The following is a 26423-nucleotide window of genomic DNA, read 5'->3' as shown; positions in this document are numbered from 1 at the left end:
AAGCTGGTGATTACAGAAGCTATATAATCGAGATAACGATTCATAGTAAAACTGAGATCGTAACCAAAGTTCAGAGCTGTTAATCAGGCTAGGCCGTTTTACAGTGCTCTGAAATTAAATTCCAACAATTACCTACTATAAGCACTTAAGAGTTGCAAACTACGCAGCGAAAGATTAAGAAAATATGGAGTCGAGAAGCAAACGTACCTTCCCGCTCGGCAAAAACACCTAAAGACGCAAAGGGAGTAGTTGCTTTTGAGCAGACTAGGAATTAGTGACGTCACATAAGAGCTATTTATTCGTTATTCTATTAGCTATTTCTTGTACATTAACCTTGGTCAAATAAATGATTCTGGGTTTCATTTTATAACTAATAGTTGAAGAAAAAGATACGGACGGACTTCGAAAGGTATTTTGTGAATTTTAATCACATTATGCCATTTGTAGTTGGTAATTTCCTTCCGTTTTCTAATTAACTTTATCTGACGAGTTTTGCCAGTAGTTACATATCTTAATTTATAGGACCGACAACGATAATTTACGTAATTGTTAAAACATATTTTGCCAGCAGGAAATTATGTATCTGTGTGCATTGGAAAACCATACGTTTTGGTTGTTGTTATTTCTTGTTTATTGTTCCGATGTTGCTTTCCCCAGTTATTGGATGACGTGGTTGCTTAGCATTGCTCTGTAAAGGTGATAAGTATTATTTTTTCTATGTTAAATTCATTCATTCAGAATTAAGAGCATTTAATTAAACAAAATTAATATAGATATTTAAATTTTTCATATGAAATCGTTTATGTTAATAATAATCAAAGGCACAATAATTAGTATACTTACAAAAAATCATCTGGCAGGTCAAAGGCCTTTCTTTGTATGGATACGATAGTATCAGAATTATCACAAAATACTTTTGCGATATTTGTTTTACGAATTTCCGATAACTGATCTGCAGATAAAAAATATTTAAATTAATGTTTAGTAAAAAAGGGGAAAAATCAGCGTTACAAAAAAATAAACCAAAACTCAGAAGAAATAATTTTTCAGATGTCAAAGATAACACTGATACATTTTTCACAATTTATCGAAGTATGCATGAGAAATATTTTCTATTAATGGGAATCTAAAATTAAGTAAAGAAGATCAAATATTGCTGATTCTATATGATTTTCATTAATAATATTAATAGAAAGCTCCAGTCAAAGTTTTGTCAGATTCAAGGCTTTTCAAACAATTAGAATTTAGCTTTATTAAACTGACGAATGACAGTCCAATTTCTTAAACTGACGAATGACAGTAATTACTTCGATTTGTATGAAATGTTTTGAAGTAAAGTTCTTAAATACTTGGTGACACAATGAGGAAATGTAAAATCCTTAAAATTAAATTAATATCTTATTTTAAGTAATGAAATAAATAAATAAAAAGTGGACAGAAAGAGGAATGTATGTTCGATTAATTGCATATGTCAAAATAAATGCGAGCTATCTGCGTTAAGAAGGATGACATCAACGAAGACGTTCGAAAGGAAACTGTATAGAAAACTCACTGCACACCGGAAAGCCGCCAAACTTCTTTAACAAGCGAGCCTGTAAATTGAGCCCGAGACGATTTAGCATTCTTATGCGCTCGGCTACCGCTGGATTTCAGTTTAGTTTATATTTGCATATGTAAAAAGACAAGTAAATATTTCTTCATATATTCTCATAGCTTTCATAAGAAAAGTTAAAAGCATTTATATGGTAATACGTACTATAAATCCGCGTGCTGTTTAAACTTGATTTTGTGAAATATACTGTAGAATATACATTCAGTTTCGTTAACCAGCTATTCTATGTTGATTAAGTTTTCCGGTCTTTCTCGCTTTCCATTTTCCTGCCAGAAATAGTTCGCGCATATATAAATGAGGTATAAAGAGATAGTATATAAAGGAAGGTTTTGAATGATAGAATCAGAGAGTGTTCCACCTGCTGAAGGCCACGTTATTCTCTTGAGAGCAGTTTATATGCAAAACTTTGCATTATTCTAGCCATTAGGCTTGCCACACCGACATGAGGTTTTTGAGCCAACTTGCTTATATTTTGTCTGTGTAGCCTTTTCGGCTAACTTACGATTAACTTAGTTTTAATTCGGATTATCTTATTTTTTGACTTACGCCATGAATGCTGGCTGATTCAGTAAGCATAGGGCCGTGCTTTCTATTAACCCCTTGCCTGTGAAATATATTTGAGAAAAACGTGCCAAAATATATTTGAGAAAAACGTGCCAAAAATGGAAAATATTTTTTCTCTTTAATTTTGTTCGTTATTATCATCAAAATGTTAGAAATACATAACTTTTTTAAAAAACAAAATTTTAAACGAAGTAACTACTATATTCAATAGTTTCACATATATGGGAAATATTAATGGATTACAGTGATTTTTGCTCAAATTATAGTAAAATAAATCAAATGACATAATTTTCAAGATAAATACACTGGTTATCATAAATTAAGGAAAAATCACAAAAATCACGATTACTGAAAAAGTTACATGTAAAATTTAATGAAACTTACCCAAAATATACAACATATAGTAAGCTATCATATAACATAAAAAGAAATTACCAGACAAATATGGTAGTATAGAAATTAGCACATGTATAAAATGAACAAATCGAAGGTGTCAGTTTGCTATAGGAAAAATACCTTCAATATGGAATATGATCGCTTCTAGAAGCAATACAGCACATACAGCGATGTGTGATGCTTTTAATTATGCGATCTATCAGTTCCATAGGAAGCGAGAGCCATTGCTCTTGCAAAGCAGTTGCAAGCGCGACAAGGGTCTTAGGGGGCGGATTGAGAGCAGCTAGACGTCTCCCTAAAGCATCCCAAACGTGCTCGATAGGATTAAATTCCGGGGATCGAGCTGGCCACTCCATGCGCATAATTGTTTCCTGTTAAAGATAATCATCTACGATGCGAGCCCTGCGTGGTCTTGCGTTGTCGTCCTGTAACAGGAAAGCATCCTCTATAGCCCCGGCATATGAGCGCATATAAACATCAAGGATGTCATCTCTGCAAACTGCAAACGTGAGCATTCACGGTTCTTGGAAAGACATGGAGGTCTGTGCGTCCAGCCAAAGAGATGCCACCCCAAACACAGACATTGCCTCTTTTGTATGCATCTCTTTCACGGATGTTTGACGGATGATAACGGGTTCCAGATTCTCTCCATATCAAATAACGCTTGCTATCGCTTTCTTGACTAAACCTAGACTTATCCGTTAAGAGAACAGCCCTCCATTGATCAGCTGTCCAGTGGACATGTTGTCGTGCCCACTGCAAACGGTCCCTCCTATGGCGTAACGTGGAAGGCACGCAAATGGCTGGTCGCCTCGCATACAGACCACCTTCGTGAAGCCTTCTACGCACAGTTGACGTTGATACTAACCTTCCGGTGGCTGCAAGAAGGAAGGATCTAAGAAGAATCGGAGTAGCGGTTCTATTCCTGCGTGCACATAATGTCAAATATCGGTCATCGACACTCGTCGTAGCAGTTGGCCGTCCTTGGCTGAACCTCCTAGATAGATCGCATAATTAAGTCTAATGGCATAATTTGAAATCTGCGGTTTGAAATTGCCTCCAAAGTCTATGAACCACAGAAGGACTCACATTTAGCCCTCTAGCCACCTCTGTTTGACTTTGTCCTGCCTCTAGTCTCCCAATGGCTCTCCATCGTAGTTCTGCAGGCAAATGATGCCTGGAGGTCATTGTAATGAATTGGCTATCTCAGATTTCTGATGTCACTATCACAGTGAAATATGTGAGCTTGCTCTGAAACATGGATTTTTATGCTCCTCGCAGATGACGTATTTCGAGTGCAGTGCCACTAATTTGCATATTGCAATTTTACTATTAAAATTTACTCTTACTTGGCCTTATTCCTTTACAGTATGGTATATACGGAAACATGGAACGGCACACAAGCCTACATCACCAGTCTTTACAATAAACTCGAGTCTCGCGTCGTATCCTCTCTCCCTTTTCATCAGTTTTACGACAACAAAGGAAACATTGTCTGGTTAGAGTAGTCTTTTTCTTCGTAGGTGGAAAGTGTCTACCGTAAGGCGCAACAAGTTCATATTAGGACGCCCTGTTCCTGTCGGCTGAATATGTGGCTTATTATCTTTCATGATTTGTTCCATAATTGAGATTCTGCAGTCCATATTACATTTTGCACCACCTGACAACTGATGAATAATAAAGAAATTCCAAAGTGCCTTATCCAGAAGACGGGAAACTATCGTTACATAGTATTTCTTTCCACGTTTTCTTTCAATGGGATAGTCTGTAAGGTGTTGGTCAACTTTATCAACACCTCCCATAGTGTTGTTCAACTACTTTAGGTTTCAGTTTCTTTTGCTTCTTCCAATCTTTCGTCTCAATCATTTCTGAAACATGGACAGAAGAAAGCAGGTAAATTTCTTTCTTTTCGTGCCATTTTAGGACTGTGACTTTCCCACGCTGGAAGAGCAGAACGTCACCTCTCTTTCATTTTTTTTGGGGGGGGGGGGGATTGAGTGGTAAGTCCTTCCTGATTGGTCGTATATTTATAAATTTAAGGCCCATATATTGGGAAAATGGTAAATTATTACGTATTAGGCATTAGACGAACTGAGTTTGGGCTTCACACAATTTGAAGCACCGATTTTTCTTTTGCCCGAACTGAGTTCAGGCTAGAGGTTAAACTTTATATGAGTTAAATAAAAGGGTCGTTTACAACTTTTACAGGCTCTGTGGTAATTTACAAGATATATCGATAAGTTGCTTAAGACTTAAGTTTAGAGTTCTCTTAGTTTATGTTCCCCAGGAGAACGAGACTCTGTAATACAATTACGTGCATGATTTGTTTATTAAAAAAACCAACACGATCGTAGGTTATTTATTTGTCTACAGCCAGCAACAAGCGAACTTTGCATGTTGGAATTTTTACATTAAAAACACAAAATGTTAATCTCTGTAAATGCATATTCAATCGACCTGCAAAATCTTATAGCCGGAATCGCCGAAATGCAGTTTTTAATAGTTAAGTCAGATACTATGCAAACAGTCCCGGTTAAAAAAATCAAAATAACAATACAAATGACATTGAATACGCGATGCTGTATTCAGTGTCATTTATATTGCTATTTTGATTGTGAGTGCTATTACGGATACGGTACTACGCTCCTGGGTGTGCATATTTTACTTAATATTTGTCTAATACATTATATATATGCCATAAAAATATCAAATAGTGAGCAAATTACTATTTTGCATCGAGGTCATTATACACGGCGTTAAAAGCATTTATTAGTTACAAAAGAAAAGTAAAATATTTGTAATAAATTATTATTAGGATATATTATGAATTAACATTAAATGTATTATTAATTTTTCAAAAATAAAATAAATGTGATTTATTAAGAACTGCGTTTATTGTTTTTTATCTCTAAATTTTTTAAAACGGCAGCAGTTATATGTTAAAAAATATAACATGCAATCAATGATTAAGTTTTGCATTATTTCAATTCTAATTTCAGTTAAAAGTGTCTAATTTCAATTGCTTTTTCGGATTTAGAGAATTTTTACTTAACTTGCGTCATAGAGGAATTCAGAAGTTTTGGATAAACTGTTATAATTAAATAATTTAGAATGGTTCATTAGCTAATTTTGGATAACAAAAACGCAGTGGTTTTCAATTAGAAGGGGGTGGGACAATTGAATCTGATGTATCCTTCTCTTGCTAACGTTATGTCATATTTGATTGAATTCCTCTTCTTTAGCATTTTTTCTGTTTTTTGTAATTTTGGAAGTTTTAGTATTTCACATTTTATTCTTCTGACTTTTTTCTGTATATTTATAGGGTTGTTTGAAATATAATGGTACTGAATTTCACTTCTTTGGGGGGTCTTTGTGAAATTGGTTCTAAATTTCTTAGTTTTTGTCTCTCTCTCTCTATATCTACATATATATCAAATTTGTCAGAGTATTTACAAATCAAACTGTTTACATTTTATATAATAGGATGTAAGAAAAGGCTATACGGCACATCTGCCGGGCAGCGTTTAGGATAAATCTCCTAATAACGTAACATAGCCTAAAGGTCCCAGTGCTTTGAAAAAAAATAAATTATGAGTATGTCCCGTCAAATACCCTTTTCTTGTGATTCCTAAGTAAACTACATTCCTTGCGTTCAATTATGGGATTTTCAGAAATTTTTGAAATATTAACAGGCTTCTGGACGGCCCTGTTCAATTAGATTATAAAGGTAACAAACTAATTGTACAAGGTTGTTAGGCTAATTAGGTTATAAAGATAACCCAGTTAACCTGTTGTACAGGGCTGTTTACTTACAACAACCTAACTATGTTAGTTAGGCAGTTGCATTAAATTTAGAAATTTATAGGTTTATAAATTGCGGTTGTGGTTCAAAATACAAGAAAGTATTCTGAATTAAAAATCTAGCTTCAAATCTACAGATGTTACTTTTCTGAAATTTAGAGATTATCTCCTAAATTGGCAATGCAAAATGAAAGAAATGGTACTGTACTATGATAATTTGTTTCGTATTTAAAAAACAAATTATGTCATTTTATGCCTTTATTTCCATGAAATGCTTGGAATATTTATTAAGAAACAGATAAGTTCACTTACCTTGTGTAAATCTCAAAAAAGGATCTTGTGTTTCGTACCAGAAGCGGTCACATTTCCTTAGATTGATAAACTGTTTTGATATAATGCATCCAAATGTTGGACCCACTAGTGCTCCGTACATAGGTTGCTCAGCCACGCCTCCAGTAAAGAGATCTATGTCATCGACATGTCTGAGAATAAAGAAAAAATTAAAATTTCTATTTTAAATCTGAATATGCATTACAAGTAAAGACAAAATTCAAACTTACATTATTCCTCAAGTTCTTTTATTGTCTTTCAAAAAGAGAATAATTATCAACGCAGTATAAATTTCGAATTAAGAGAATAATTATCAACACAGTATACATTTCGAATTAAGAGAATAATTATCAACACAGAACAAATTTCGAATTAAGAGAATAATTATCAACACAGTAAAAATTTAGAATTAAGAGAATAATTATCAACACAGTATAAATTTAGAATTAAGAGCATAATTATCAACACGGTATAAATTTCGAATTAAGATCGATAAAATGTTTATGTTTGATCTGTATGCCATCAGAACCATCAAAACGTTCTAAAATGTCGATGTTAATTTTTTGCATCTTAAAATTCCAGTCGCTACATTCATGAAAATTTAACTGCTGTATTTGACACTGACTGACCTGACTGAAAATTCAACGGCTGTATTTTTGCTGACGTTTTATGCTGATTGCTGTTTGTAAATCAGTTTTTAAAATCATTAACAGAGGGTTACTCAGTGTGATAGAGTTAATAAAAAGTTACCGACTCTGCACATTAGAATAAGCGGCAACGCTACGAAAGAATAAAAAGCCAACGCCAATCTAAGGTTGAAACTTGCTTAAATTTATATTAAACACTTCAAAAAAGTAATTATTGTTTTCAGTAAGTTGAATTCGTGTCCTGGCAAAATACGAAAATATTTCCAATTAAGGGAAATAACTGCTAGAAATCTCGGATGCAAACTATTCAGTTCAATCTCGGATGCAAATTCAAAACTTTGCTTTGAATAATAAACTCATTATTTGATTAAGTAAGATACACGACGTTAATTAAGGATGAAATAATATCACAGTAATTATTTTTTCCGCAAATTTATTTTTACTATTCTGAACAGATCATTTTAAACATAAGATCTGATTTAAAATTAGATAAAAAAAGCAAACTTAGATTGTCATAGAGTTTGAATAAATCTATTGTTTTCAAGCGTGATTAGACACAAGTCCTTCTTCTTCAGGAAAATTTTTTTCCCCATTCTGGAGAAGATGAGATATATGGTGAAAACCATTAACACCAGAGTTTAATATTAGCCTCAAACCTCATTTTTGTATTCGTATTTACTTTCCAAATATTCCCACCAAATTTTATCGCCATATATTATTTTTAAAACGAATATAGAAAGATACAACACAAATAAATGGATGTAGTCACGTATTTCTATGTATTATTTTTAAAGAAATAATATAGCGAATATAAGAAATGTAGGGCAATATTTCACACTTTTTAGGGTTTACTTGTAATTTTTTATTTTTTCAAAAATTTTTTTAATTAAAATTTTTTAATAATGTTAAATTATTTAAATTTTTTAAACAAATATTTTAAACATTAAAAATATTAGCTTGTTTATGATTTTGGTACTATAATTCTGCAGTTTTTCCACGACTTACTACGGTATTTAGGGGTTGGACTGATACAGACACAGATTACTTTGATTAATTTTCTGAGATTATTTTAAGTATTATTCGGTTTTAACATTTTTTTTGCATCTATCATGCAGTTTGCCACTGTGCTTATGTTTCTTTTTTCCTATGGTCCGTTCTGACTTGAATATAGGATGGATTTTAAACATATTTTTTTTTTATTATTTAGTTTGCATTATATATATTATAACTGTTTTAGAAGGCTGGCTCACCATTGGCTAGTTATTTAGAAAAAGAAACGGACAACAAAAGTGATTCGACGGAAAAATGAAGCTCGAGAATAGGCCCTTCTGGGTTAAAAACTGGATGGCAACACTTGACATTGTATTGAGAATTCTAAAGGAATGCTGCTTTAAAAAAAATTTTAGGATTTCGCTGTCGAATTTTATGTGAGGTAAATGCAAAGAAAGTGATGTTTAATAATAAAGTTCAAAAGATGAGCAGTTGTGAGTTTAAGAGCAGATAGATAAACTGCGATCTCAACGAGACTGTGAAAAAAACTTAGCAAAAGCTTCGGTGACGTTAACATCTGAATCTTTTCATATTTTTAATTTCCCCCTCCTAAATTCTTAGTGTTCATTAAATAAAATGATTCAACCCATTCTGGAGGGTTATGCTAAGACAGGTAATTTTCATAGCTTTTAAAAGTTTGATTCATTTACATATGTTTAACAGTCTTTCAACGATGTTGTTCCGATGACTTTTTTCTAATAACCATTTTTAAGAGCTTTAGTATTTAAATAAATAGGGCACTATTTAAAAAACTTGCTATTTAAGAAGGCTGCTCAAAAAAGAATGTGGTAACAGAGTATTGACGCACTATTTAATCGAAAACGTCTACACGCTCCTTTTCATAATACTTTTCTTCGCATGTATAAATTTATCCCTTTAGTACATTGTTCTGCCCAATTCTGGACAACATGTTTGAATCATTATAGGGCAGTGAAGTAACGACCACATAATGGTTTCTTGACATGTGAAGTTTGATAACTATGATATGATGCGCATGTGTTTATGCCCTACACTTTTTTGAACGAAAAGAATATTGCTGAACACTTTCTAATGATCTTTTTACTTTAAGCAAGTGACTAATTGTTTTTCACAAGCGATGAGCAACAGTGCTTACACTTACAACGCCTTGCAGAGTTAATGTTTTTATGACGGCACAGCTATATGTTCTTTTATATGTCTGTTCATTTCTAAATCGTGAAATGTTCTGACGAAGTTTCGTTCGATAAATATTTCACATCTCCCGGCTTCTCGCCTCACATCTGCCTTATGGCTTCATGTTGCTATTGTGAGAGTATAAGCTTCATCACTTTTTGAGCAACCAAAGTTAGAATAAATTAAATATACTTTCAATTTTAAAATGATTTTCCTTTATAATTAAACTTACTCGTAGACACTCTTTATCCTTTCCACAATGTGCTCTGGGATGTCTTCTTTGAGATCGTTAAAATGTTTGGCTCTAGTCTTATTGCACAAAGTCCGGTATTCGTTGTACGGAGGCAAACCATGATCTCTTCCTCTCTGCAAATTTAATGAAACGAGATCCATTCCTGAAAATGGTACCCTATTGTCTTCGAAGAGGTGGTTTGTCACTTCTGAAGTAATAGAATGATCAAATACTTCCACACTGCTACTGAGCAAGCCACGAAGTACTTCATCGATGGCGTTTTCTAGCAGCAGAATGATTAAAGGAAAAATATAATCAGATCTGGGAATTATTTAAGCCAAGCTTTTAATACAGACATCAAGATGACAACAGTTTGAAAAACAGAACATTTCTTCTTTGAAGGCAGAATAAATTTCAAGGGCAAAATCAAGGTAACAAACAATTGTTTAAAAATATAAATCATACAGAGTGGCTATAAAAAGCATACAATCCATGTTGTATTCATAAGGAAACTGTACTCAGTAACATATATTTTTATTTGTAGGAGTTGCAGGAACGGTAGAGTTTGTTTTCTAGCTTATACCATATGCTATATTCTGGTTAATTCGAGAATTTATAAATGGTTATTTATTTTGTTTCCAGAAACCTTGCAAAACATTAAATAGCCCGTTTTCAAATTTTGCCCACATGCGTTCTCCCAGAAAAAAAAAAAAAAAAAAAAAATTCAAGATAAATTAACATTTAAAGTTTAATTTCGAACATTGCATTGCATAAAGATGACAATAAATATATTTCTACAATTTAAAATATAAAAAAAAAAGAATTGAAATTTTTTAGATATAAATCTTAAAAAATATGATCATAGGCAAAAATGCTTGTCCCTTTAAAGTTGTATGTTGTTCAACCTCTTTGTTTTGTAATCTAATTAATTTTTTAAATAATGAAGTTTTATTATTTTTAATATGAACTATTAGTGTGTTATATTCATGATAAAAATTAATTACAGAAGTTTTTTATTTAGCAAATCAATAAAAATATTTGGTCTTCCATTTCATGCCTTGAGATTATTTTACCCACAATTAGTTTTTAAATCTGCTTAAAGAGGGCAGTACATATTCAGTGACATAGATAATAAACTAGTCAAGCTTTTATCTGTGTCATTATTAACCATTTATTATATTATGCATTGTTTATTTTTTCAATTAACACAATGGATATTTCAGAGTTGCCAAAACGAAAGTGCTTAATAATGAACTGAGGCAGAAATTGTAAATATGATAAAAATGCGTAAGAAATTAATATATATATATATGATAACTTCAATATCGAAATATTTTTAATTAGGTAGAAAACAACTCGAAGTAAAAGTTAAGTAATATCAAGAGTGATGAATGCTTTGTGCCATATGTGATATTTTCATCAAGGTAAAATTATACATTAATAAATATGTAATATGCATATGCATATGCAAGTTTGAGTTATAAAGATTTGTAACTAACGTTATGTTACTTTATGTTTGAGGATCTAGATTGGTAGTATACTAGCTGAATACCTATTGCTGATCCTGCTTTGTGAATAAATATGGAATTCCTATATATCTCGTACTCTGCAATTTCATATCATGACAATTTAGAACATCTTAGTACTAGTGGTTTTTTTAAAGATGAGTCGTACTTATGATCTATTAAACATACCAATTCCCATTTGCGGCCGAATTTTAATAATTCGGATCTGGTCAATGTAAACGAAATTTTGTATTTCACCAGTAATAAATGCTGGAAATATAGATTTATACCAGCAAAAGTATACGAAGAATTAGATTTCAAAGACATTATAGTCAGGATACATTCTATCTCAAAATCAAATTATGGGAAAGGTACTAGGAATTCTACATGGAACACCACGCCAAAAAATGGCAGTGATGGTGCTAAAATACGATTTACAGATCTTCTGCAACTAAAGAAGTGAAGAATTGTATTCACTCATTCATATTACTTTACCTATGCCATCCACTTTAGTCACCGTGTTAGAATCTCATAGTTAAAAGTCCTCGGAAATCAGAAAACTCAGGCCGAAGAAACTAGCTAGCATGTACTAAATTATTATCGGTATTTATAATCCATTCTAAAATTACCTTTTAATTGAATTTAAGGAATAGGATTATAAAAAAAAGTTCTTCCTTAAACTGATATCTTTTTTTTAATTGAATTGTCTTTATGGCCTATTCTAAGACTGCTTTTAATTAGACTTAAGTTAACGACAAATTCTTACTTTCATACAGAGTATCAGGATTAAAAAAAGCTTTCCTGAGTCTAATAGGTTCTTTTCCGGAAGCTGTCTTGTATCCAGCAGTGAGTCTTCTTAGCATAGGCTTTAAAAGCGTGTGTCCAAATCTATAAGCAGCTGAAGCAAATTCATTGAATATAGTAGCGTCACAGAAAGGATCATAGTCATAAGCTTTGGAAGTTAACTCCAGTTCTTTCATTAACTTTTTACCTAGGACTCGAGGTAGAAACTCCGTATAGGTAATATGCTGCATCATGGCCGAAATGATTCGTCGCACTGCAAAAGAGAAACCAGGAAAAATTTTTTATAAATAACTTTATATATCCATAATTGGATAATAACTCTCTGAAATTGTTGCTTGTAAAATAAATTGTGGTCATAATAAGTAACCAAGAAATGTTCAATAGACAATGTTCAAATGTTCAAGAGACAATGTTCAATAGCTGTTTTGATATATACTAAAAAACAAACAACTTAAATCCAATCTTAAGTTAATTTATGTCTGAAAGAAAGAGTTTCTTAATCCTTATGCCTAACTGTAAATTATTAAAATAAATATTACTCTCGAATTGCTCTTTTTAGCAAGCTGTAGTCCCATGGTATTAGGAGCTCTATTTTGGAGAACTTCTTGGCACGTGGTTTAGCACATTTTCAGACTTCACCAATTGGAATCACTTCATCTTACGAATTTGTTTTCTCTACATTTGCCGCATGGCTTTAAATATTGCATTATTTTGTATATCAAGCTAAAGAACGTGTGATTCAGTATGGATGAAAGTATGAGTAGATTAGATGCAAGATCCGAAAAAATTTTTAACAGACGTCAAATTACCTTGCAAAATAACTTAACTACGACCTAATAATTAAAAACAAGACTGAAAACACTTCATTGTTTTTAACATAGTCTTCACTAAGATCAGGATATATGTACCACTGCTTCAGTATGGTTTGAGTTTTACAAGAAAAAAATCTTTTCTTTCTGATTGCATAATGATTGATTTGCATACCTTCTTTTATTTCATTACTTGTACTGCGATTTACCAAAGAAGAATATTCTTTAGAGTGCTCATCATAAATATATTGAAATGATACACAGGTGTCTGCAATGCTATTTTTTATCTTTTGCTGAATATTTACCGGTTTCTCATAATCAGTACTCTAAAACTGGATAACTGCTCACGTCTCTTCTTTGTGCCACGCTTTTAAAAGTAAGCGACAAGCTTTAGTGTGATGTCATAATTTCAGTTAGATCAACGAGTCTGCGGGTGCTGATGGTACCTTAAGTTGGGAGACATAACACATTCTTCCACAACATGATTTTGAATTTTTATCACTACATTAAAGTTATTTCTTTATTGTCATATTAAGGGTTTTCCGTTGTAGAAGTGCGTAACTGCATAAGGACTAAAGAAAACGAAATCATTACGCTTCGGAAAGTATGAAAACAATGAAAAGCGTTTTTTGATTGAGGGCATAATATTTTAGCAAGCAATTTGCTTTGTTACCATTACTTGCTATTGAAAGGAAAATTCATTCAGAAAGGTGCAAAAGAAACAGCGGTAAAGGGAAATAAATATACAGTTGAACTCGATTATCAGATACTATTTTTCCCGTCAATTTTTATAATTCATCAGGGACGGCGACAGGTCAATAAACAGAATGAATCTACCAAAATTTTAAAAAATAAAAAATAAGGACTACTATTACTACTACTACTAATAATAATAACAACAATAAAAGTAGACCAATACTTTAAATTTATATAATAAAATGGAATTGTTTTAACATTGTATCTAGAAAAAAAAGTCCAAAATTACTGTTTTAAAAATTTAGTACTCTATCGTCAAATGATAAAAATATTTTCCATTAAAAACTGCTTTGCGAGTTCATTAATTATGGGGTGTTGACCGTGCCAGTCAGACCAGCTCGATCTGTTTCTGAGTGTCATCAGCTATTCATACAGAAAAACTCACAAAACAGTGAAGGTGTTACATCTTCGTGCCTATTCTGTTTGCTATATGCAGGAATTGAAAGACTGGATAAATAGAAACACTTAACGTACAGAAGATGGTTCCAGTCATTTGTTATAACCATGAAATTTAGACATTATCCTTTCTTTTTCAGTGATGAGGTGTGGCTCTACCTTAGTGGATATGTAAACAGTTCAAAACAATAGGATTACGTCTACTTTTCATTCGGAAATCCATATGTTTATATAAAATATCATTGCTCTGTTTATATAAAATATCATTGCTCTGGGTTTGTAATTTGTCTTTGAAAAATGGGCTCTGTTTTCTTTGAAATTACAATGATCAAAGCAGTGTGCCAAGATATCATTACACACGGTTTAATGCGTTCCTTTAGTCGATAAAGTTGGCTTCAGCAAAACAGTGCCACTTTTCACACATTAAGTGGAACCGTGCAGTTCTTTTGCAGGTTTTCAGCAACTAAAAATGTCAAAAGGATTATGGCCTTCCTTACTTGTTTATTGCCCTAAGTTTTTTTCCCAGGAGATACATTAAAGGGAAGGTCTATGCGAACAATCCGCATGTACTATACTGGAAATAATACTGCAAGACCTAAAAAGAAACATTATCATACCAGTTAACATCACCATTATACACTCTCTTAAGTAGTTTTTAAGACGAACTCTTCATCATTCTCTAAAATTGCGGTCATTTAAAATGGCCGACATATCGAATCTCATTCTGTTTGAAAGTGAATCGTATTTTCTAAAACGGGCGATAAATCTTATTGCCCTTGAAATGTTTAGCACTGCTGCATCCAGACATTTCTGAAAAATCCCGTGTTATAAAAATGTATACGAATAACTAGCGAAAGCTGTTCAACAATGAAACAACAGAAAACGACATGTCCGACTAGCAATACAAAGTTTTGATGTCCTATGACTAGCAGGCGACAGATAGCATGTATGCTCGGTGTTAGTACTCTAGCAATGTTATCACATGATAGATCATACAAATATGCAATCCGATGTATAATAAGATGATATACGCTGACGTTTCGATCATCTTGTATAAATTGCTCTATGCTAAAAATGGATGTTCTTCATTATTAACTGTCTGTTACTAATAGGCGATGGTGGAAGGATTTCAGTTACTACTCTTTTGTTCTTTCAGAAGCCGTCTCGAGTATGATAGATAATCAAACTCCCACTGTAATTCGAATGCCACTAGACATCATTATGTGAGAGCTAGCGGTGTTACAATTTCGTTTATACTTACCATGTTGATAAATAGTTTCATCGTCCCAGTGAGGATTTATTGTAGCCATTTCATCTGATAAGCGATTATGTTCTCTCATCCAAATCGTATGCATTGTTGTTAAACCTGGTTGCTCGCTGGCTCGGATATCACCTGTAATATTGAAATATAATATGTTAGAAACAATGTTATGCTGAAGACTTCTAACTGCACAGGAGATTAAGAAGTTTATACGTTATGTCACCAAACATTAATAATCCTGTTAAAATAATTCAGTAAAATCAAGTTTCTTTATTTACAGATTGCAAGAAAAGGATTTCAAAATCACTAATTTCATTACAAAGATTAGTCACTGTAGTTAATTTTACCTGATTCAAAGCACAAGCCTGATGCCGCTCTGCATTCGACATTCGTCACATCCTGTGGTAAAAGCTCTTTGCCACCAAAGGGATGTTTAGTTGAATTCAGCCGGCCTCCATAGGATGCCCTCAACATCCTTGCTTCACAAGCATCTGAACCGTACATATTCGATGCATCTATGTATGATGTCACTTGATCCATTTGCTCTCGACGACCTAAAACAGAGTATGGCCTAGTATTTCTTTAAAAATGGTTCTAGTCAACAAATCAATTACTCATTATTTCGATTTCATGGACTAATTAATAAATATTTAAATAATTTTATTTGAATAAATGCAAATTAAGAATAATGTAGGAACATATTCTAACTGAAATGTATATGTTTCAGTTTAATGCATCTACCAAGTGTAAATAAAACATTACCCACTTTCTGCTTTTTTACCATACTTTTCAGCGGTGTCCGCCGAACACATCACGGACACATCACGGACACATCACGGACGAAAAGCAGAGGGCGAAAACGACAGCGTACAAAACATCGCGGAACAAAAGAAAAAGGGGGGAAAACACAGCAGTTCAGTTCTAAAACATCGGTGGTATAAAACACTGTCGCCGAAAATAAAGCGGTTTAAGAACATCGTTGTTTTAAAACATCGTTTTTTAAGCGCGGTTACGCCTAATATTTGGTTACCATTGCAGCCATATTTGTTTACATTTGAAACTTAGCAGAATAGTGCATTTGTTGTCAATCTAGAGAAACTAAATAAAAAAGTAAAGTCAAAGTAACGTCTTCCTTTATTACTGGGAATTAAATTATACTTAATTCATTCTGGAATTATCATTTAAGTTATTAGCTTGTTTTTGCGCAGAAACTGTAATTTTAATCGTTCTAACTGTACTTGGTGTTTTATGTTTTTCTATATCTTTCAATTTTTAATGAAAATATTTTGAATTTTTATGTATTTTTGCCTTGGCGCGAAGTGAGAACTGAATTAATTAGTAGCGCATGCGCGTTAGGTAAGCGGCGCTGAATCATTTGTGAAAAACTGTTCTTTTTTTATTTGTTTAATTTTTTTTATACATCGTTTTAAATTTATTATAGTATTTGAATAGAGCATGTGGTGATTCTTCGGATGATATAATTTTTGTGCACTCTGAGTTATAAAATGAATGAGATGTAATGATGTTAAGTGAACCTAGCACAGAAGTGTCGGTATGGTAAATAAATATAGTGAACTTTAAGGAGTGCATTTATTCTATTGTGGTTTATGCGCTATCGACGAAGTAGATTTAATTCAAAATTCGTTAACTGTTTATTCAATATGTTTAAATGAAATGCAAGAAAATTGCGTATAATTTAATATTACGTACAAGGAAGTCATGTTGTGTACACATCAGATTTTACAGTACATCGTTGTTTTAAAAAAATCGTCGTAAAATATATCGTGGTGAGAAACAAAGCACCCACAAATCATCGCGTGACGATAACATCGCAGATATGTGCCTTTTAGGTTTTAAAAGTTGTAAATCTTTATGTAAATGTAAAGTTGTAAATGCAGAGCGACCGTAAGAAGATCGTTTTGACCGTAAGAGGGAATGAGGAATACTTTTAGTATACATTTTAGCTGAAAAGGAAAAAGGAAACTTATGCATTCAGAAACTGAACATCGGTAGAAAATTAAACATAGACATATAGCATTTAATATAATTTTAAATTTCTGTACTTAAATATTAGAAGTCATTATTTAATTAATCTCTTTTATGAAGTTGTATTGATAGATTTTCATGAAAAATACAATCTAAAAAATTAGAAAAGGGAAGATGAGTAGTTGAATGGGGTTATTCATATTCAAATTATTTAACTAACCGAAAGAAGACAATATTTAATTTTTATTAAATCAATTAGCAAAATGAAAGAAAATAATTTTACATATTCATAATTAATTAAGTAATTTTAATATAGGATTTCATGAAGTTACTCACCTTTCCTTTTCTAATATTTATAGACTATATTTTTCATAAAAACTGCCATTACGATTTTATAAAAGAGATTATGTGAACATATATTTAAAAATTTTAATACCCGAAAAACATATATCTGCGATGTTTCCGTCATGCGATGATTTGTAGGTGCTTTATTTTTTTACTACGGTATTTTTTACTAGGTGTTTTAAAACTACGATGATTTTGAACCGCTTTATTTTCGACGACAATGTTTTATATATACTGTTATAGAACTGCGATATTTTCTTTATTTTTCTCCCACGATGTGTCTTATACGACGACGTTCTCGCCCGCGATGTTTTCGCCTGGAATTTTCAGTGTAAAATTCTATCGTACAAATATAAGGTATTAAGATTACAACCCAAGGAATCTTTGAATATGACAGCTACAACTAAGTTCATGGCCCTGAAGCTGTACTGAATCTTTACGTTGTGCCACTAAAGTATTAAAGATTTACTTAAGATATCTAATCTTACGATACTGGATATCTTCTTACCTAAAGTAAGTTGTCCTGCAAGAGATCTGGCGAAAGAAATGCAATTCTTGGAAGAATTTTTGTGTATTGGTGGGAAAAATGGATCATCTGGGGGGATTGGTATTGGCAGGCATTCTGGATGAACTGTTATGGCAGAATCACAAGACTTGCAGTCTAAGGGTCGTCGATGAAGAGCTGAAAAATTGTTTTTTATTATTAGACATTGTTCATATCTCTTCGAGATAATTATCGGTAAATTCTTAAATATAAAATTTCTAAAAAAAGTCTGAAAGTTGAAAACTAACATTTTAGAGAGACATAAAAGCGATGATTTATAGGCGAATATAGGCTTAAGTGAACTTGACATTATTATGGTTATGGAATGAAAATATCATCGAATCTTCTAATTCAAAGCGTATGATATTATTTTTTAGATTATCATCAACAATCACCACATCATCATAGATTAGATTAAATTTGGTTTCGAGTTCTATTTTCTGTATTCCATAAACTAATTTTAATAGTTATCTATTATTTATGTAAGTTATAACAGTAAATTAGTTACATTTTATAAATGTACAGTTTGTAACTCAGAAATAACTATCAAAATACCTAAATAAAGGTTAATAATTAATATTTTTATATAAAACTAAATAGCTTCTGGTATCAAAGGAACTTCTCCATCAATACTAGGAAATTTCTTCTGTATTTTTAATAATGTACTTGAAAAAAACTGTTCGCAATTGTTATTATTATTTAAGCAGCTCAGCGTTATGATTACTATAAAATATAATTAAGGTTTTTTTTTTGAATAATATGAAATATGGCGTTTCAGTTTTTATATAGTTTCTGTTGTTTTCAATAGTAATTAGAGAAAGTGCTTAATAAGTTGTGGCTTGAATAAAATGATCAGTAGTAATTGATCACTTATAAGTACAAAATATGTATTTTGAGGAAAAAGGAATATAAAATTTGCATGTGATATCCCACGCTTAAAATGTTCTCCTAAGCAATATATGATGTTACCTACAAGTGGTTATAAGTAACTTCCACTTTTTGACTTCCTGCTGCTTGTTAGTAGTGCAGTCTACATTTAAAATTCTTATTACAATAGTAAAATAATTATATTTACTTTGCATTTAAGTTGAGTTTTCAATGATAATTAATAACTGATACCTTTCAGAATTCAAACAACAAAAATCAGCGTTATATTTACAAGTGAAAGTTTTGTAAATATAGCGCTGATTTTTGTTGTTTGACTTCTGAATTAGTATTTATTCGGCGTGTTATTGTGCCTTAATTAACTGATACCTTACAATTCCAAAATGTAGATTTTGAGAAAAACGGAATAGAAAATTTGTGGGTGATATTCCATGCTTAAAATTTGCATGCAATATGTGATTTTACAGGGGTTAAGTGACTACCTGCTGGTTAATAGTGCAGTCTATATTTATTTATTTATTTATTTTTTTGTCTGAGCCTTTGGTTTGACTGCACGTATCGAAAATAATTAACTGAACGTCATATGAAACCATTAAATACCTTCATGCATGGGAGTCAAGGTTAAATCATGATCCAAAAATTGTCCCCACTGCATAAGAGCCAAACTGTATCTTCCGTGGGGTGCTTCTGTGTTGTAATGGACAACGTAAGATACTAGTCTAGCCGATGGAAGAGGGCGTCCAGAGACTCCTGTGCTGCGAGGAGAACTGATACCTGAAGTTAAAAGGTAATAATTCATATTTGGAAAGAAAACTTAGCACATACGAAAAATTTATTTGATACCACTACAAATGTACATGATTAAATGAACTGCTGTAGTTAAAAAATAATTGAAGTTACATAAAAAATATTAAACTAAAATGTAAAGCTGAATAATTTCGGATGTTCACTGAGTAAGATATTATTGATGTTTCAGACAAGAAAGTGGACAGAACAGGTGCCTGTTTCAGGCATTAATGTATTTCATACTTTTTGTAGAAAGATAAGCAAGAGGTCTTAACCACTTTTACCGCCATTAAAGAAATCTTTTATCTTAAATGAAATATTTCAAGCTGATAATGAAATGCTATTTTTACAGTTTATCTGTACAAACAAAACGCATTACATTTCTTAATCCTCAAAACATTCCATGAATTCGTAATGGAATTATTATACCTACCATTGTCATAAAATACTTAAAACTCATTATCAAAGATTTTTAAATAAAATTCATTGTATAAAAACATATCAGAATTCAATAATAAACATTTCTGGATTAATGATGACCTAAAATAAGAACTAAATTTCCTTTGGATTTACTGATTTGAAAGTTTAATTGCAGTAGAGTCTCCCTTATCCGACAGACCACTGTAAATCTTCAAGCTGTGAAGAAAATCTTTTTGTTGTTGCTTCTCCCGATAATATCGTGTGGCTCACCCATCTACACTATGACTCATGAGTCTGTCATTAATGGCAGTGCAGTTAACCGTTTATGGTCTATTACTGTTCATGCGTAGGTGTCCATATTTAGCGTGTCTAATTTTATGAACATTGTTGTGGTGGTTGAAAGTTGAAGTTTTCGCAAGTACAGAAAAAATGGCGACGGAATGAAAGAAAATTGTATCGATGAAACAAAAACTTGAGGCAATCAAGTGACTGGATAAGGAGAGACAGTGCATAAAGGTAACTCACGACTCTGGCGTTGAACGGAAAACAATAGAAGACTGTAAAAGGAAACAAATAGAAACAGAAAAGTGCTGTGCATCAAAAGTTACGGAATGCGCATTGAAAGGAAAAAAAAAAAAAAAAACTATGAAAAGGTGTGACTGTGAAAAGTGAATGAAGCGTACTATGCTTGGTTTACACAGTTCAGGGGCAAATGTGTGCCTGTTTTAGAGCCTATTTTAGAGTAAAAAGCATTACATTTTCATAATTATTTCAATGAAGGTGACTTAGATTTCACAGCAAGTGTCAGTTGGCTCGATCTATGGAAGAAACACTACAGTATCCGTTACTTAAGTATTTGCGGTGAAAAACTATTATCATATTTTGAAAAAAATGGAAGACGTTCGAGAATTTCAGGAATGAATCGAAACTAAAAACCTAAAGTAGGATCAGATATTTAACTGTGATTAGACCGCCCTTAACTGCAAAATATTATCGAGTAAGAGTCTTGCAGCCAGAACCGAAGTAGCAGCTTCTGGCTTATAAGTGTAGTAAGAAAAGGCTTACAATTTTCAGCATGCACCAATTCAACAGCTAACTCAAAATGGACCTTATAATGACTGGAAACAAACAAAATACCACAGCCTTCAAAATAATTTCAAAAAACGCTCTTTATAAAATACTATAGACAGAAAAGCGCATAGATGAGTAGAAACATTTTCACAGACTAGTTCTTTAAGTAATTCATTTCTTCAACAGAGATGTTTTCGAAGGGAAATAATTTACCCAGAAAAGCTGATTTGTTGCTTGGTAAATGCTCCAGTGCACCCGGATGCAGAGGAACTTCAAGATGATGACATTAAGGCAATGTTTCTGTATCCCAAAGTAACCGCCATATGCCGAACTATGGGTCACGGCGTTCTAGAAAAGATATAAAGGAGCTGTCGTATTAAGATACTGTCCAAAATTATAGAAGAAATTGAATAAGGACAAAATATGATTGAAAAATAAAAAACGCATCAAGGTAAAGGATGTTGCTTATTGGGTTAAACGGGCCTGGGCTGACGTAAGGGTTAAAACAATTGTCAAATCATGGAAGGAGCTGCTAAGCGATGATAAAAAGATAAAAATGAAAATCTCAGATAAAACCGGAAAAAAAAATCCGCCTTTAGCTCAACGTATCCTTTGATGTGAAGGTGAATCTTTGCTAGAATTTGAATTATATAGAGGATGATGATCAGTATGAAATAACTGATGAAGAAATTGTCGCTTTTGTCAATTGCGATGAAAACAAAATTGGAAATCAAAATCAAACACCAGATATTGAGACTCGCAGAATTTCATGTAACGATGAAATTAAGGCTTTGGGAATTGCAATTAAATATATTGAGCAACAAGAAGAAGCTACAGGAGTCGAGATAGTGATGTTGTAAAGATAGCAGGATTTGGCAGCGAAGAAACGAACCTGAGAAGAAATCAAACTACGATAAAAAGTTACTTAAACAATTACTTTCAATCACTTATAAGACTTAACTTTGAAATTCTGTGCCACTATATTTAACTTCAGAAGTTCTCTGAATTGAGATAATTCAGATAATTCTCTGAATTAACTTCCCTTTTTCCGTTAATTTTTTCTTCTTTACTGTAAAAACCATTATTAGGCTCTTAGTATGTGAAATTACAGCGTAGTTTGACTTCTAGAAGTCTTTTTCTTAATACTTCCCTATCATACGACATTTTCACATATCCCGACGTTCTGCTCGTCTGTTTATGTCGGATAACCGCGACTCTACTGTAATATTTTATAGAAAATAAAAATAAGAAGAAATTATAAAAATCACCGCAAAGAAATATTAATGCAAAATTTAATTATTATCAAACAATTTTAACAGTTTGCTAAAACAGATACGAGTTTACCGCACTTAGCCGTAATTTGGAAATAGATATAATACTTTAGCTTTTTTTTTTTTTTTTTCTAATAGAATTTTGCTTTCGTCCGCAGTCTCATTTCCGTAAGATTTAGCCCTTCAGTGTTTTGTGCTTGCATTTATATAGGTACTAAATAACTGCTCTTCATATAGCTTTACTTTCTATACTTGCAAATCATGTACCTTTTTTGCACACTATAAGTAGTAATTTTTGAGCAAGTGTATTAATTTCAGTGGTTTTCTTCAGTGATGTTTAATCACTATTTAGCGCTCATTTCCCGCTTAGCGATAAAAATATATCAGATTTTTGATTAATTAAATTTTGAAATCAGTGCTAAATTACGTAACTACACATAATAACAAAATTATAATGAAATTATACACCAAGTCCAAAAAATTCCTTATCCAGGCTTTTCGAAGCCTTTTGTAAACGTGTGTATATTCACTTACAAAAATGTTTTAAATGACGCAAATATTCATGTTTTGGTAATTTCTAAATTAAAAAAAAGTTGTAAAAATTGCAAAATTTAACTTTTGATCCTTTCCCACAGGCCCTATACTCATCTTTAGGAAAATGTTAAACTCGGTATAAAACGTACAATTTAAAAAGTATGACTCCCGTATTACGAAAATTTATCGACATGTTTTAATTTAAGAAATACTCAGAGGTTGTACACAAATCGAAGTATTTGCATTTGTACTTCACTTATAAGGTTATACTTGGTCTGATACTGGAACCTGTAAACTTACTAGGTCCTATAATCTATAACCTAACTTAGACAGTTAACGAGTTATCGGTAGTATGACTTCATAATCTTTTCTTAAACTGAACTTTTAACTCAAAGGACACGGCTCGTACTCTGAAGATAACTAGTACTTGTGGCTATGTAAATAACAGCAGTCAGTTTTAACGTTGATCAGTATTCTAAGACTGTACAGATAAATATTAAGCTACATGCTGCCTCAAGTAATCTAGCGGTGCGTAAGTTTATACAGGGCCGTCTTAAGGAATTCGGCGCCCATGGGCTACTAAAAATAATGCGCCCTTCTTCCTAAGAAAATACACAGAATGGCAAATGGGAGTCGGAAAAGTTATACAAAACAAAAGTGTCAGAACTAGAAAAAAACTATTTATTACTTTTATAATAAACTGTTATCTTGATTGTAACTTTTCTTTAAAGTCACTTATTTAAAAGATGGGTATAAATGTTTACCCAGATTTGAGGGGATTATCTCAATAATGACAGTTCCGATCAGTTTTTAGTCTAATCCTTAGAACTTGATCGGAACTATTATATGATTCTCCATCAGTGCATAACATAAACAAAAATAAAATTTAATTAAATAAAAAACCATTTAAGAACAAAAACACACCTTAATCTAAACAAATGTAACTTATATATTTACTTTCCTAGCTTTTTCTTTGGCAAACTGATCAATAATATTACTAGTATTTAAATTTTCAAATAAATCTCTTTCAATAGACAAAATACTTAAATCATTGAGTTTACTCTGTCCCAAAGAAGATCGTAAGTAATTTTTTATTCTTTTGATTGCTGAAAATGATCTGTCGCTACTGCAGTTTGTTGTGGCGATACTTAAAAATATGCGCAGTGCTGTGGTTACGTTTGGAAATGTAGATTCAATTTTTAACTCGATTATTGTCTTTAAACTTAGTTCTGCGATAGATATATTTTCGGTATTTTCCAATAAATTCACATGTTTAAAATGTAGGCATTCTTCAATAAAGTTGTTTTCTAAATCATTCTGATATATTTTGCACAACTTTGCAGCATTATTTCTAATTATGTCTTCATTTATATTTTTTAAATTAACTAGAAACCCAAATGTTGAATAAATGTCAACATATGCACATTTTCTCTTTTGTACTTCTGCTAGAATTTTATCAATAATAGCATAATATGTTTTTATGCGGAATTCGTCATTTGCATCAAGTTGCACTTCTTCCGACGTATTTTCGTCGAACTGTCTTTTTCCTTTCCGTAACCGTTTGTATTCATAACAGCCAGATAATTTTATACCTTCTGATTTGTAAAGGTTAAACGAATCTATATTTCGTTTCGATTGTACAAATTTTTCTAAAGAAGCATATAATGAAACAATGCATTCAATTGTAATATCAACTTTTTGAAGCGATATATTAGTTTTATCGATGGTTTCCAATATTTCACTCCAAAATGCTATCATAATAGCAGTTTCCAATGAGTTGAACTCATTTAACAACCCCTGGGCTTCAACTTTTGTTGCAGGCTTTTGAAAATTATCTTCGTAAAGTTTAGTTAAAGCATTTTTAAAATTTTCATAGCCCGAAACCACTACTTTCACTGAATCAGCTCTTGCTGACCAACGAGTGTCGCCTAATTTTTTGGGAACTTTATTTTTTGCTGTTAGCGTATTTTTTAAAATTTCCCATCTTGATGTTGATGCGGAAAAGAAATTGTATAAGTTTTGTAGAAACAAAAACAATTTAGTTGCTTGTATGCAGCATTCAGCTGCTGATTGTCCAATTAAATTTAAAGAATGTGCCGCACAGGGCACGTAAATGGCAAGATTATTTCTAGATTTAATGCGTGCTTGGAGGCCATTATATATACCCGACATATTAGAGGCATTATCATAAGATTGTCCTCTACAATCTTCCAAACTAATATCTAAATCAGATAATAGCTTTAAAATACAGTCTTGCATTTATGAGCTCTTATGGCCAGTATTCTCCAAAAATTTTAAAAACCTTTCAACGGGTGTTCCATTTTTATTGACATATCTTACGACAATGGTTAATTGATCCATATGGGAAATATCGGGCGTCGAGTCTACTATAATAGAGTAATATTTTGCCTCTTTTAGTTCCGTGATAATAAAACATCTAACATTTCTGCCCAATATTTTTAGAAACTCATCACAAATATTTGCAGATAAATAAGAAATATTCCCAGTACCTTTATTTGCAAAATTAAATATATGTTGTTACAAAATAGGGTCAAATTTTGCTAAAAGTTCTAAGCACCCTAAATAATTCCCATTATGTTTATCACCAATAGTTTGATTTTCTTCCCTAAAAGCCAAACCCCTTGAACTTAAAAATTTTATGACTTCGATGATACGTTCTAAAATATTTTTCCAGTAATTCGTATTTTTTCCATTGATATAATAGAATAATTTTTGAAATATTCCCATTTTTCTGTAGATCTGTTCACAATTATACAGGTGTTTTCTTTATGAAGGGCTGAATTTTCATGGTCCGAAATTTTTTCACTGTGTTTCCAATTGTTAAAACCTGCACTAAATGGATTATTGGCACTACCAAACAGTTTGCAAGGGATGCAATATACTTTTCCTGAAGTATTTGAGTATAAAAGCCAGTTTTTTTTTTTTTTTTTTTTTTGTTTTTTTTGTTTTGTTTTCCGTTTTGTAAACGTCTATAAAATATCATTTTTGTAGCATACTTGCTCTGTGATTTGTAGACCACTTTAGATGCAGAAAAGTCTAGTTCTTGAATGTCTACCTCTACGTTAGATATGTTCTTCATTATATCTATAATTTTATCTTTGCTTAATCTTCCCTATAATGCTGGATCAGTATAATTAACACTCAACATATTACTAAGTTCATCTTCATCTAAATATTCTCTTTCTTGATCTTCTGGCTGTGGCTGTTCCATGTTTTGTTGTTTCTGGTCCTCTTCTTTTTCTTTC

At 32.0% G+C, this 26423-nt stretch overlaps 2 protein-coding genes across 2 annotated transcripts in view; one reads left to right on the top strand and one right to left on the bottom strand.

Annotated features, from left to right (window-relative positions):
- The window catches only part of LOC146998305 (uncharacterized), a 116651-nt gene that overhangs the window by 8461 nt on the left and 81767 nt on the right, over positions 1-26423 (top strand). The window lies entirely within an intron of this gene.
- LOC118202791 (uncharacterized) overlaps positions 1-26423 on the bottom strand; it is a 101937-nt gene that overhangs the window by 8817 nt on the left and 66697 nt on the right. The window contains exons 17-24 of the mRNA XM_085813971.1: positions 19676-19849; positions 18155-18328; positions 15663-15869; positions 15316-15447; positions 12056-12346; positions 9785-10067; positions 6686-6855; positions 844-952 (exon numbers count right to left, since the gene is read on the bottom strand). Coding sequence (XP_085670097.1) covers positions 844-952; positions 6686-6855; positions 9785-10067; positions 12056-12346; positions 15316-15447; positions 15663-15869; positions 18155-18328; positions 19676-19849 — 1540 coding nt within the window. The remainder of the gene's footprint in view (positions 1-843; positions 953-6685; positions 6856-9784; positions 10068-12055; positions 12347-15315; positions 15448-15662; positions 15870-18154; positions 18329-19675; positions 19850-26423) is intronic.

The sequence above is a fragment of the Stegodyphus dumicola genome, chromosome 3 (assembly GCF_044657685.1).
Source record: "Stegodyphus dumicola isolate Sdum_Otavi_A_Nest chromosome 3, ASM4465768v1".
NCBI classification, from domain to species: domain Eukaryota; kingdom Metazoa; phylum Arthropoda; class Arachnida; order Araneae; family Eresidae; genus Stegodyphus; species Stegodyphus dumicola.
The sequence above is the reverse complement of the archived record's forward strand: the minus strand, read 5'-3'. Positions and strand labels throughout refer to the sequence as shown.